This window comes from Athene cunicularia (genome assembly GCF_003259725.1).
Source record: "Athene cunicularia isolate RWA chromosome 12 unlocalized genomic scaffold, athCun1 chr12_part1, whole genome shotgun sequence".
Classification (NCBI taxonomy): Eukaryota; Metazoa; Chordata; class Aves; order Strigiformes; family Strigidae; genus Athene; species Athene cunicularia.
Window position 1 is genome coordinate 23,839,830 of NW_020799116.1, and position 14,008 is coordinate 23,853,837.

General features: G+C 41.7%; 1 protein-coding gene across 8 annotated transcripts in view; it reads right to left on the minus strand.

Annotated features, from left to right (window-relative positions):
• FGD3 (FYVE, RhoGEF and PH domain containing 3) overlaps positions 1-14,008 on the minus strand; it is a 102,596-nt gene that overhangs the window by 37,127 nt on the left and 51,461 nt on the right. For all 8 annotated transcript variants that reach the window (XM_026857771.1, XM_026857768.1, XM_026857767.1 and 5 more), the window contains exons 3-4: positions 8,348-8,516; positions 6,688-7,279 (exon numbers count right to left, since the gene is read on the minus strand). In XM_026857771.1, the coding sequence (XP_026713572.1) occupies positions 6,688-7,279; positions 8,348-8,516 (761 nt within the window). The remainder of the gene's footprint in view (positions 1-6,687; positions 7,280-8,347; positions 8,517-14,008) is intronic.

Consider the following 14,008-nt stretch of genomic DNA (forward strand, 5'->3'; position numbering starts at 1 on the left):
CAGGAAAACAAACATCCAAAAGGGGCAGCAAGGATGATCAAATGTGAGGAAATTTTACTGAGCTGGATATGGGGAAAAAAAAAAAAAGACAACTGCAATGAAGGTAAGAGAGACGTATAAATGATTAATGGAACAGAGAGCATCAGCTGGGTGCAATTATTCACTGTTTCTTCCATGGGAAAAACAAAGGGCATCAAATAAAATTACCAAGGTGCTGCTTCAAGACCAAGAGCCACTTCCTCAAGCAACATGCCACTGCAGACAGTAAACCTTCATGCAAGTTCACAAAAGGACTGAACAAATCCATGGAGTACAAGTCCAGCCAAAATCTATTAAACATGCGGGGCTGTTTCCAGTTCAGGAAGCACCTGGGCCCTTCACCAGCAACAACACTTTCTATCCCAAATGCCCATCTCTGTGCACTTGCTGGCATTTATGGGAGGCATTTCTAGACATAATCCTGCAGGCCACCACCAGATTGTTAGAAAATGTCAATTAAATGCTCCCTTTAAGCTTCTTCAACATCACCTCATTTGGTTTCCAAACAAAGCTGACAAAATTTTAATACCTCCCCCCCATATTTAGGTAAATTGCAATACAGCTGAAAGACCTCAAAGACTTTTCACAACTAGCCATGAATTCAAACAAACCCAACCCACAGTTATCCTACATGAAACAAGGTACCCCTTAGCATGAAGCACCCACAGTTCCATGATGTAACTATTAATTGAAGGAAGGTGAATAGCTTTTCTGGATTTGAAACAGCATCAGTCTTCTTTTAAAGAAATCTTTCTGGACACAAACCTGGAGATGGGCAACCAAGATATGAATAAAGCTTTGACATATATTCTGCCTACCCTGCTACTCAAATTATTTCAAGCAAACTCAAATATTCTTTTAAGCTATTTTAACATGCTACACAACATCCTGCTTTGTTCATTCATGTGATATATATTAATATTTATGGGAAAAGAAAAAAAAAATCACAACAAAGCTTTGAACTTGTTACAAGCAAATACAACATATTACAGCTTATAATGAAATACATTGCTGGCCATTCAAATTCCAGTAACTACCAGGATCTCTCACTGAGAAAGAATTTATCTGCCAGTTTTGCTGGGCACAGAAGAGGGCCTGAAAGAAAGGCAATGATGTAATAGGCTGGCATGCCAGCTGCCAAGAGCATCCTTTCATTTGTTTGAATTCAGAATTTGAAAAATAATTATTTCCAACCAAACACATTTGTTTTCAGAAGTAAATCTTTACATAGCAGAGGCACTTTTTAACCTCCTGACCTTTACCATCTGCAATTCAGTTTATATTTTCAAAAAACTTGCTGACATCTGCTTAAATACCAAACAATGGCTGAACAGACTCTCAGCTTGAGCTCAGTTTTAGAGAGACACTCTATCTTCAGTTGCTGTCTCTGCTAGGGACAGATAGGCATGTTTTTCAGACTAATTTGCAACATATTTGCTTTTCAATGGACATAACATTTTAAATGAAACAGTAGATTAATGAAACCTCAGGCAATCTTATTCTTCTGACCTTATTTTGTGCCATGGCAGGACTGCTTTAACAAAGCTGGTGCCATAATTCAGTTCACTATGAACTTCATGGTCTATGTCTCTGAAGGAAAAGTAAAACAACTTTGCAAACTCAAATGTGAATTGTATTCTGCTTTGCCCAATGCTCCTGCTGACTGGCTGCTCAGCACGGCCATGGCAGGTTATGATGGTTCTCCACAATCACACATTACAACCGTGTATTACTGCAGAGGCTTGTTAAAACAGTTTAGCTGGCGGGGTGACAAGAAAGATGAGAAAAGAGAAGTGGTAGGTGTTGACTTCACGACACAGGAAACTCACTCTAGCACTTGAAGCAGCAGTCGCACAATACTCTCTCACTTCTTTGTGGAAGGTTCAAAAATTAATTTCCTGCTGTAACTGTCCACAAAACATTTTAAAGAAAATGGAAATGCCAGCCTGAAAGCAAATAGAACCAGTTTCTCATAAAGGTCAGATTCACACTTGTGGTGGGAATGCATGTGCACCTCAAACACCTCAGTCACACATACAAACTGGGGAACACACATGCTGAGCTGGTTTGTGCAATCCAGTGGCCACGAGCACATCACTGCTTCCTGTGAACCCACACGCAGCCCAGCTGGGCGCCCGCCAAGCACACCCGGGCCACAGATTCACCCATGCAAAGGCTGACCCAGCTATCACAAAATGCAAATTTGAAATGGAAATTTAAAGTAAAAAACAAAAGCTTGATATGAGAAAACTTGGGCAATACCCTGCAACAATCATTTTTCATACAACTGGTTGTGCACAACCATATTCAGTCAGCATCTCTATCACACGGGGCTTTCAGCAAATCTTGCAAGAAAGCTGCTGGGATACAGCTTGGGTTAAAATCATCTATGGTTCCGCTTTAAAACCCCAACGGTCACCCTTATAAAGTACACAACATCCCAGAAAGATTACAGACAACTTCCTACTCAAAAATGCTGAAAACAATATGGAAATGTTATCCTATGCTTGGTTGTCACCTTTGTTGCATTGAGATCTCATTTTCTTCAGGATATTAAAAAAAAAAAGAAAAAGATAATGAGAACATACCTGATTTTTCTTAACCAGCATTATGACTAAAACATTGACCTATGCAAGTTTATTTCAGAATATACATGGAGATAATCTTACCCAAAGGTCTGACTTGCAGGACTGCAGGCCAAGTTTTCCAACACAAACTGTACAATGAAAAGAGAAGTGAAACTCTAGCCATGTACAGGCAGAATGGAAGTGTGTGTCAGTGGCTGTATGAGGCCCACGTGGGACTTCATTATTACTATTTTACACAGCAGGAAGCAGGACAGATGGAGAAAGGCATTTTTTTTGGTGATTACTAACGAGTACGTATTACCCTTATTGAAAAACATCTAAATAAAAAGGTAGGAAGAGGTGTTAGCTGTTGCAGAAGCATTACTCCATTGCTCCCAGGCAGTTAGCAGAAGCCTTGAGTATATGGCTACAGAGCACGACAGCCCCCCAGTCTCACTTTTATGTCATTTCATTTTTTTGTAACCACCAAGGCTAACATGCCTCATTTCCCAGAGCTCCTGACATTTTCTGAGACATTATCAAAACTAATAAGCTCCCCTTGTTCATTTTAATTTTGACAAAGTATAACTGGAAATCCCAGTAAGTCACTCCTGAGATTTTAAAACATACTCCAATAACTTTGTGCCAATAGCGAGACCTGTTGGACAGACTCCCAAAGGAAGTCACATCACACAGCAGAGCTAAACCTAGACTAAATAAAACAATACGAGTCATGTACCAGGCAACCTTACTTCACCAGCCATGGGATGTGTGAAAGCTTGGGTAGTGGATGAAGAGATATCTGAAGTAGAAAATAAGAGAAGAAAAAGCAGATCTGATTTTTTTTTCCTACTTGTATTTGTTCATGAGCTTCACTTAACTTGATATCCTAGGAGTTACTAAGCCACCATTAAATCATTCTGCAGCTGTACTTCTTATGCATCCTTCTCCAACTATAACAAAGCTTTCTGGAAACTTGCATATTTAATGAGAGCAATGGTTACCTCCGTCAGGCAGCTGCAAGGCCTGGTACTAGGGGTAGGAAGAGGGAAGCAGGAAAAAGAGGCTGGCTCCTGACACAAAGCTTTCTGAAGGAGATGGGGTCTCCTCCACTCTCAAGCCAGCAGCTGGTGTTAAATGAACTCTCCTCCCTTCCAGTGGGGCAGGTACCGTGTTTTCTGGAAAATTACCAGTTTTGTCAAGAGTGATGTGAACTTCCAGCCTAAGAATAACCACTGAACAAGCCAACTTCAAATTGCACTGGCTCTCCTCGCTGGAAGCTACAGCCCTTTACCCTAACCCTTGGTCCATAATGCCCCAAATCTGCAACAGAATCAAAGGGGAGTGGGAGGATCCTGTGGACACCTATCACACAAATTGGCTTCACACACCATAACCCCAGAAGAGGGCACAATCCTTTACACTACAGAAGAGGCAGCAAGTCTCTACACCTTCCAGACATTTTGCAGCCACATGGCTGCAAAAACAAGCTAACAGTGTAGCTTGGTCTGTGCCAAAGCTGGCTTTTGGAAGGTGAAATCAACTGAAAACGCAAGGGAACACCTGAAGTGCATTTGTATGAAGAGTAAAACGAGAAAACAAAAAAATCTTCCTCTAGAGATATCTCTTTTATAAGTTCACCAAACATGCTACAGAAAATTATGCCCTCAAAACTCTGTGTTTTATCAGCATTATTTGATACTACATGGATATTTAACCTAAGGAATAAGACTAAAAACAGCCATCAAAACTCTGATGTCTTACAAAACATTGGATTTGTCAGCAGAGCACTTCTTAATCATACGGTAAAGTCTTCTGCTTGGGTTTGTCATAATTGTTTTGATACTGCATTCCTAGTCCAAACAGTAAATTGAATTACCAGGTTTAATTTTTTTTAATTTAATGCATTATTTTCTTGCTGGCATGTTGCAATTAATAAGATCTTTTACATAACATTTCGGTTGCACACACAAATATATTATGAATATAAAATAATTCAAATACTTTACAGTGTGTGTATGTATGTATATACACACGTGAGGGAAAACCAACAGCAGCAGATGAGAAGCCTTGCACCATGATGGTGATGCTGACCATTTGAGACATAAAACAAAACTACTGAAAAGATACCAGATGTCAATGGATGCATTCAATGTTGTGTTAATAGACAGATGTTAATTGGAGTCTCCATCATCAAGAAGTTTCCTGTGAACCCCTACATTAAATTCTTGCAAACGAGACAAAAGACAGAGGTCTCCTTTGGCAGCACAGACCCCTCAGTCTGAGGTCCTGACTCATTACCATGGATTTCCTCCTGCCAAACCCAAGGCAATCTGCACTGCAGCCTTCCATGCCCAGGCATTCACAGCAGATGTCCACAGCGCCGAGGCAGGGGCGTCCTCCCTGGCTCTCAGGGAGGTGAGACAAGTTGATGGGTTCTTCCTCCTGAACCCACACCAGCTGCCAGGTGGGACTGCAGACTCACAGAGAGGCGAACGAGATCACGTCCTCCCCATCTACAGAACGCAGCTGGGTTGGGCCAAACAGACCTGGTTCACATAGCCCCTGCTGCTTCCTACACTGCTGGGTCCTTTCCACTTCCCTCTGACTAATCTCACATCAGCACCCAGCAGGTATAAAATTCACCAAATTTGCAGAGGGAGCAGCACAGCAATTGGAGAGCCCCAGGCTACAAAGGCAGCATCTAAAGGGCTTGAACGGAAGGTGAGTCCAGTCACAGCTTGAAATAAAGCAGTGGGAAGAACAGCAGCATAAAGCAGTGCACTCATGAGAGAAAGTCTGGGGCTTTTTCATAGTTTCCTGTAAGTATGTTTGCTTCATCAGGCTGTCTTCTACTCTTGGAAAAAAAGGGGACACCACAGAGCATTAACTGTACTCTGAAACTGCACTCGTCAGCTCCAAGAGACAGAACTTCTTGCACACCACATACACCCAATGCAATTTTCATCACTCTGAATTGGCCAATAGACACTGGCTGATTTGACCCAGAAGCTACTACACAAGTTTTAACTGCCACATTTCCCAAGGGACAAGCTCTTGATGTATACAAATCAGGATATACTCAGTGATTTCAACAGAACCACCTGATTTGTACAACTGAGGTGTGAACACTACTCACTAGCTACAGTTTAGTAGTTGCTAGTGGTCATCATATTCTGCAAAAAGACAAAAAATCCAGTATATTAGCTTTACTGCCATGATGGCTGAGGGGGGAAAAAGAAAAAAGAAGAAAACACAACACCACAAACAGAAACAAAAACTCCATCAAACAAGAAGTGGAATATTTTGCAGACATTTTGCTCAAAGCATCTTCTGTTTTCTTTTTCTGGAAAAATCTAACCCATTCTATCATCACTATTTCTAAAAATAACTGTCTTGATAAACAGATAATCAAAAGAATCTGTCATTAATCTTACACAGCTGCAGCAAATACAAACCAGTCTGGACTACATTATTCTGGATTCAAAGAAAATCTCTTCTAGCTACAGTTTCCTGAAGAATAATTTAATATATCTACCCTCAAAACTTCTTTGCACTCAAGTAGTCCCACCAACAGAAGCACAGGCTTTGTATAAAAAAAAAAAAACAACAAACAAACCAAAAAACAAACCAAAAAAACCCCAAACTGTTAGAAGAGATTTCAGTTGTGCATGTCCTACACTGGGATGCAAGGCCCTGCCCCTCTGCATAGCACGGAGCCCCACTGAAAACAACATGATCTAAGAACTAGAAGCTGAACCTAGCAAATCCAAACAAGAAGCACAACGTGTGAGTCTTTACCTACAAAAGCACTTACATTTTAACAATTTATCTCTGGCTGTGATAGGTTCTCTTATATAAAACCTTTTAAATCAAAACTAGGAACCTTTCTAAAAGATACTATCTAGGTCAGGAACAAGTTATGACAGGCATCAAGCAGGAAATTGTAACGACTGCCATGATCCTTTGACGTAAGACCAAACAAAAACCCCAAACAACATATGAAAGTGAAGCAAGACATCTCTGGCCAGAGTCAAGAACTAGTTTCCAGCACTTAATAGCAACAAACAAACTACCTTACCTTGTTTACATCCAAATACTCTAACTTTGGCACTTCTGCTGTCTCTTGCTCCTCGCTGCTTCCTTCATCAATGTCACTGTCTTCATCCTGTGTGGAGTCTCTCTTCTGTTCTGCAGAGGAAGGCTTGGTGCCCTTTTTGTCAGGTTCCATCTCCCCTGGGTTCCCAGCTATGCTGGGCTTCTTCTGCTCTGCACCCTCTTCGCTGGGGAAAGTTTCCCCTGCCACGCTACAAGAAGGACTGTCAATGCCACTATCTCTGTTGGGAATTTTACCATTCAGTTCTGCAGTTGAGTCTTTATTACCAAGCTCTCCAGAGGGCTCCTTGCTCACAGTCACAGCAGTACAGTCTTCATGGCTTTTGCTGTCACCTATGCTTAGCTCTTTAATCTTCAATATGTCTGTGTTAGATAGATCCGCGCTGTACGGTACGTCTGGCTCGTTTTCATCCAGTTCACTTTTTTCATTTGTAGAAGATCCGCTGGAAGCCACCATGTCACAGTCATACAAGCTTGGTTGTTTGGATGAGTCCACGCCAGGTTCCATCTTAAGAGCTAAATTTAGCTGGTTTCTTTGAAGAATATGTACAGGTTGCCTGTGAGTGAAAAGAAAGCACCACAGTTATTTACATTAACATTCAGAGGTTTCAAGAGTGTCCCAAATGAGTGAGGGCCTGATGATCATTTGATTCAAGCTGTATTTCTTACACCCCCCTGACAATCTTAGGAAGCAAGTGTGTGCACGCTGCTATAATAATATTCACCCAACAATTTCCAATAAAAACACATCACATTTAGTCCTAAGTTCTCCTGAAATAGCATCACTAGAATCATGGGCCTTTAATATTCCCCACATTGCCTTGAAGAACAGTCTGGTTTGAAGGTTTGGGGAAGGAGGAATCATCTTTTAAAAGAAACATTTGGTTGTGGGTTTGTTTAAACAGGAACCCACATTCTTCAGCAGAACAAAGCCTTGGGTCAAGGTATTTTCTGCCAGAGAAAATGTTTTTGAAGCACAAGAAGGTGCTACTTTTTCGTTTTGAAAGACACATTAACAGATTCACTTAGGTGATAACACACTCCAAGGCACAGTATGGTGTCTGTCTCAATCCTCCTCTTTACGAAAAAAATCATTTAGCTTCATCAGGCAGATTTGGTCTTCAGAGAGAGTTTTCATTTTTATAAAATGAGCTGGTTTTACAGCAACACATATATATTTTATCCTATTTAATGCCTCTTCAGAGGAAAAGCTGTTCTACATGATGTTGTTTCACAGCACATTGCAAGCTAAGAGTATGTCTGACGTTTACTGAATCTCAGACAGAAAACTCAATTATTTTATATCGCAATAATCAAGTTCCTATAAAGCAAAAGCCAGTCCGGACATCAGGTCAACTTACTGAAAGCAGACTCTGGGACACTTGTTTCTATTGGAACACTTACCAAATTCTTAAGCTCCTTAAGAAAAACTATGTCACAAACTAGAAGTCACTGAAATACATGCTTAAAAGCCATTGCGTAGTCAGACAAGTTTTGGACTTCCATTAGAAAACATCCCAAGTGGAGTTTCTATGTGATAATTACAATAAATGTTTTCCACTGTTATATTCTAAGTTAAAAATGCAGAAAATGGAGATTAGATAGATTCACAAAGCCGTATTTACCTAATACTTTCAAATTTCTCAATGAGCGTGTTGACTCCTGCTGATACTGGTATTTCTTCCTCTCCAGGTGCTAAGCTTCTCGATGACTTGGGATCAGCTGGCAAAGGCCGAGAAGGTGCAGGAGGAATTCTTTCCTGCCCAGATTTGAGATGGACAGGCTTAGGAGGTACTAACAAAAGAAAGGGGAAAAAATGGGAGGATAAATCTCCATCTTCTTTATCCTAAACTGGGAACAAAATCCAAGTGCTCAATGCAGAATGAGGGGTATCCATTCTTCCACCGTCCTTTATAAACTGCACAGGTACATTTCTGAAGTATTTCTAGCATCAAAGCAAGCTGTTGTATAGTAAAGAAAAATGACAGTCTTCTATTTTGTATTTCTACAGCTGTATCAGATGTGTTAACGAACTGAGCCGCTCACAGCACTTCACCGCTTCCTTGTTACCAAACAGGATGCACAGCTCACACTTCATTTTTGCAAATGTGCTCACCATCTCAATCACACTAACGAGTTTCCCCTCCCATGATTTTTCAAAACTCAGGCACTCTGTTGAATCTCTTATACTGGGGAAAAAAAGAAAAAAACAACCCAAAACAAACTACCAAAACCAATCCCACCATGGACTTCAGTGCCTTGCATTTGCTTGGTCAAAAACACCACAGACAGAACATAATAGCTTTTCTTCCTTTCATTCTCCCTCCCCCATCTCTTCTGTGGTGTAGTCTTCATAGATTTCCTTCCTCTTTTGGTTCTACATTGAGTTACATACAATATAAATAAAACACACATTGTGAGAACGTGTATGTTCTGCTTAAGGATTCATTAGGCGAAGGTACAAAGTTTAATATAGTACTTTAAAAAATGTAATTTAAATGTAATGTAATTTTAGACTTTATTCAGACCTTATATTGATTGCAGAATAAATAGTTTTGGAAATAGACACGCAGTAACTCATGGCAACAGGTTCACCTGCTGTTACAGTTTCATGCAGTGAAAGCAACCTCACACAGTCAGACCTGACACTAGAAGGTAGGAAAACCTACTGTGTGATTACTACCAAAGCACAGGCTACTTGGAGTGATGCTGCCAAGTATTCCCTTCAGTCTAGGCTACCCAAAGAGTTAACCTACTAGATGAGGAAACTAAATACGTGTTTTATCAAACATTTTCAAGAATTTATTTCAAGAATTTCCAATTTTCAAATGGTCCAGATGTCACATCAGTATCATGTGAATAATATTGTAATGGAGCTTTAATTAGCAACTGTTCTGAATGTAATTTCAGGGTTAATTTCTTTAGGAAGCTAAATGGAGGCATATGCACCCAAAAAGCCAGTCCCTGTGTCACTGTATCTGTTCTAAGCTCCCATCAGCCCAGATGTCCTCCCTGCTCCAGCGGACGGGGAGCTGCTATGGATGGTCATTGTCTGAGGTCAGTGATGAAGGACTGTTAAAGAGTTTTTGAGCTCTGAGTATAGGTTAGATTTTAAAATACCTGCATTACTAAGTTAATTTCAGCAGTCTCCAAAAACATGAGATTCCTCTCTTAAAAAAAAAGGTGTTATAGTTCAAGTTTCAAAATGGAATACCACAAAACCTATCTTACACAGGAATAACAGGTAAGCAGGAAAGAGAATAATCTTGTATATAAAAATGAGATGGTGGAGCTCTAGGTTTTGTTCACCACATGATCAGCGAGTGCTCAGCCACATTTCTCCTTGTAAAAACAAAACAAAATCTAAAAAAAGTATCCAGGCTGCCATCTGGCTCATCTAGCCAGAAAAAGCAAGCTCAAGGCTTTTTATAGAAAGTGCATATAGCAGCAAGCAGACAGGCAAGAACCTACCACACATCTCCTATCGGGTCCTTCATAGTTTCAGACTGATCCACTACACTCCAAAGCTGAAGCCAAAGCCTTTACACTAATAGCAATGGGTGTCACTGCCGTCCATGTAAACATTTTGTCTCTCCTGTTAGTGGACTCCACCTAAATCACCTGAGACAACACACTCTGCACTAGACAAAAGGGAAGGAGGAAAACACTTTTCTTAATTCTGAATATTTATTTATTGAAATAATTTTGAGAAACGGAGAGATCATAATGGAGGCAAAGCTGCTGACCTTACCAAGCACTACTTACAAAGCAAAATTCAAACCACACAAGATGTCTACTCCAGAGCTGATGCAAAAAGCCTACATTCAGAATTTACAAGGACATGCCATTACAGTATCAAAATACAGACTTTTAAACTCAAAAACTGGTTTAGACTTCCACGAAAGAGTGAATGAAAGAAAGATCTGCACTCTAAAACCAAGCAACCCCAGCTGAGCTCATCTGTATGCGTGCCATCCTCGCCAGTACTAAATGAACAGTCAGCCTCAGAAAAAAGCTGGTGCTGCTTTTAGGTAGGGATCCAGACCCAAGCAGAACTCCTGCCCACACTCCGAAGCCACCTTCCACAAGCCCCAGCACACAGAGGAACCAATGCTGCTGTGTTCTCACTCAGGAATCCAGCCACAGAGCAGCACGACCTTGTACGCAGCAGCTTCCAGTGCCTGTCTTGCACACAGACAGGTAAACTGGTGGAAAAAAGAAGGCTGCATGGAAGAAATATTAGTATTGCAAAGCACATTTCAGGTGGTACCTGAAGGCTGAAGCCAAGTGCTGGAATGTATTTCCCCAGCCCTCCTGAAGGTTTTACATAGCAGCCCGCGGCTATCTGGAGGAGGCAGAAACCAAGACACAAAATCTTTCTTGCAGAAAGAACAAATGAAATGACAAGAAGCAGCAGGACAGAATTAGTAAAGTGAAAGGTAAGGTGAAATATGTGGGAGAAGGTACAGCCTGGGTTTAGCCCTGGGTCTGTAAAACAGCAGCGAATAAGGACCCTTCCCCCACTGCAAAATGAGCACCTCAGCCTTTGCATTACTTCAGCCCCTGACCATGAATTTCTCTCTTACAAATGCCTCCTCTGCAGTAATGTCTAACAGACTACATACACACTGTGTAGTGACCTGATGGAGGCATTCCCATCAATCACCCCAGCTGTGGTGTGTCTGTCATGACTTGCTGGGAAAGCTGGGAGGACCTAATAAAGAGAAACGCAAGTGGTGTGAGTCAGTTAAAGTCCCTGGACAAGAAGAGACCTAAAATAATATACATGATGAAGCAGATTATGAAGGGCTACCCCCTGGGAAGTGAATACACCCCAGAAAAGAATAAAGCACAGCCTTGAGTGGGAGTAAAGAGCTGCTCCTAGAGTCAAAGGTGGTGATGCCAGCAAATCAAGAAATAGGCTTTAATAAGGCATCCATGTTGCTCTAGGAAGAAAGCCCCTGAAGAAAGGTTCTTGTATAAAAACACCAACAAAAAAAACTGAGGAAGGATTTATGTCTGGTGCAAGGAAATGCACCACACTATCACAACTACTTTTATGGACATGGCCACCAAGACAAAGTTAGGATGATTAACAGAAAAAACATCAACTTGTATACAGTTAATTTTACAAAAAATTATTATTATTATTATTATTATTATTATTATTATTACTACAATTTCATTTTCCTAGAGAGACATGAAGCATTTTCCTTTCTTTGCTGGGTATACAACTCTTACAGTAACAGGGGACCAATGAACTATCAAGGGAGAAAGGCCATTTCAAATTCACAAAGTCCATAAAAGTGAAGAGAAAAAACCCTTGTATCATCTTTCCCTCCTTGCAAAGTATCATGTGTATTGATCTCTACTATCATATGTAAGCTAACTACAGATACTTTTAAAAGGCAGTTTTTTAATAAAAAAGTGAAATAATAAAATAATTATTTAAAATTTGTGACAAAGAAGTGTCTTTCAGGAAGATGACCAAGACTTGTAACACTGATTTGTAGCTTTGGCTAAGTTGGTGTGTTGGGTTTGCGTGGCCCAGTTTTGGTAGGAGGGGGGCTACATGGGTGGCTTCTGTGAGAAGCTGCTGGAAGCTTCCCCCATGTCCAACAGAGCCAAGGCCAAGGCTAGCTGGCTCCAAGATGGACCTGCCACTGGCCAAGGCCGAGCCCATCAGTGATGAGGGTAGCACCTCTGGGATAACATATTTAAGAAGGGGGGTAAAAAGCTGCTGTGCAACAGCAGCTGGGAGAGGAGTGAGAATATGTGAGAGAGGCAATTCTGCAAATATTGAAGTCAGTGAAGGAGTGGGAGAGGTGCTCCAGGTGCCAGAGAAGAGGTTCCCCTGCAGCCCGTGGTGCTGCCCATGGTGAGGCAGCTGTGCCCAGCAGCCCTTGGGAGGTCCACGGAGGAGCAGATGCCCACCCGCAGCCTGTGGAAGGCCCCACACCAGAGCAGGTGGATGCACCCAAAGGAGGCTGTGACCCTCTGGAGAGCCCACAGTGGAGTAGGCTCCTGGCAGGAGCTGTGGCACGGTGGAAAGAGGAGCCCACTCTGGAGCAGGTCTTCTGGCAGGACTTGTGACCTCACAGGGGATCCACACTGGAGCGGGCTGTTCCTGAAGGACTGCAACCCTGTGGGAGCGACCCATGCCAGAGCAGTTCTTGAAGAACTGAGGCTTGTGGGAAGGACACAGGTTGGAGAAGTTCACGGAGGACTGTCTTCTGTGGGAGGGACCCCACGCTGCAGCAGGGGAAAAGTGTGAGGAGGAAGGAGCAGCAGAAACAACGCGCGATGAACCGACTGCAATCCCTGTCCCCGGCGCCGTGCAGGGGCAGGAGGTAGAGAGATCAGGAGTGAAGTTGAGCATGGGAAGAAGAAAGGGGTAGGGGGAAGGTGCTTTAAGATTTGGTTTTATTTCTCATTACCCTACTCTAATTTGACTGGTAATAAATTAAATTAATTTCCCATAATCGAGCCTGTTTTGCCCATGACAGTAAGTGGTGAGTGATCTCCCTGTCCTTATCTCAACCTATGAGCCTTTCGTTGTAGTTCATCTCCCCCTCCTCCAGCTGAGGAGGGGGAGTATAGAGCAGCCTCGTGGGGGAGCTGGAGTCCAGCCAGGGTCAACCCACCACACCTGGCTCAGTCTGAGACAACATCAGGTAGTCTGATTTTTGAGTGCTGGGTACTGCACAACAGTCTCTCATGGAAATTTTCACTGGGACTCCTGTTTCTTCTTGGAGTACTTTTACAGTGACATCAAGAAAAGCCCAAGTTCTGTCAAAAAAAGTACTGGCAAAAGTCAAGAAAGCATATTACCTTTGGGTGTCTATTTCACCTCATTAACAAATCTGCATCCTTTTCAGAGCATTAAGCAGCCAGTAAGATGTACCGACTTCTTTGGTTCTAAGCTTATGGCTGTAATGGGAGAGAGAGCTTGGATGTGTGTGAGCAGCAGAAAGAAAAAGTAGTACCTATCTCAGCAATGGAAACAGATTATACTAATCTACTTGGGTATTTAAGCATGATTTGAAGCAAGATAAGTGGGGTCCCTTCAAATTTTCTGAAATACTTACATATAAAAAACATGCTATGTCCTCAGTAACTGGAAATAAGTGCAGTCAGTACAACAGCAAAGGATCTACACCAGCTGAATAGCTGAATTAATTCCATTTCTTGCTGTACAGACACTTCTGCTATTTCTTTTTATTGTTACTATTAACAACATTCATGGAACACACACTAATTAAGCCTGGACAACCAAGACATCAACA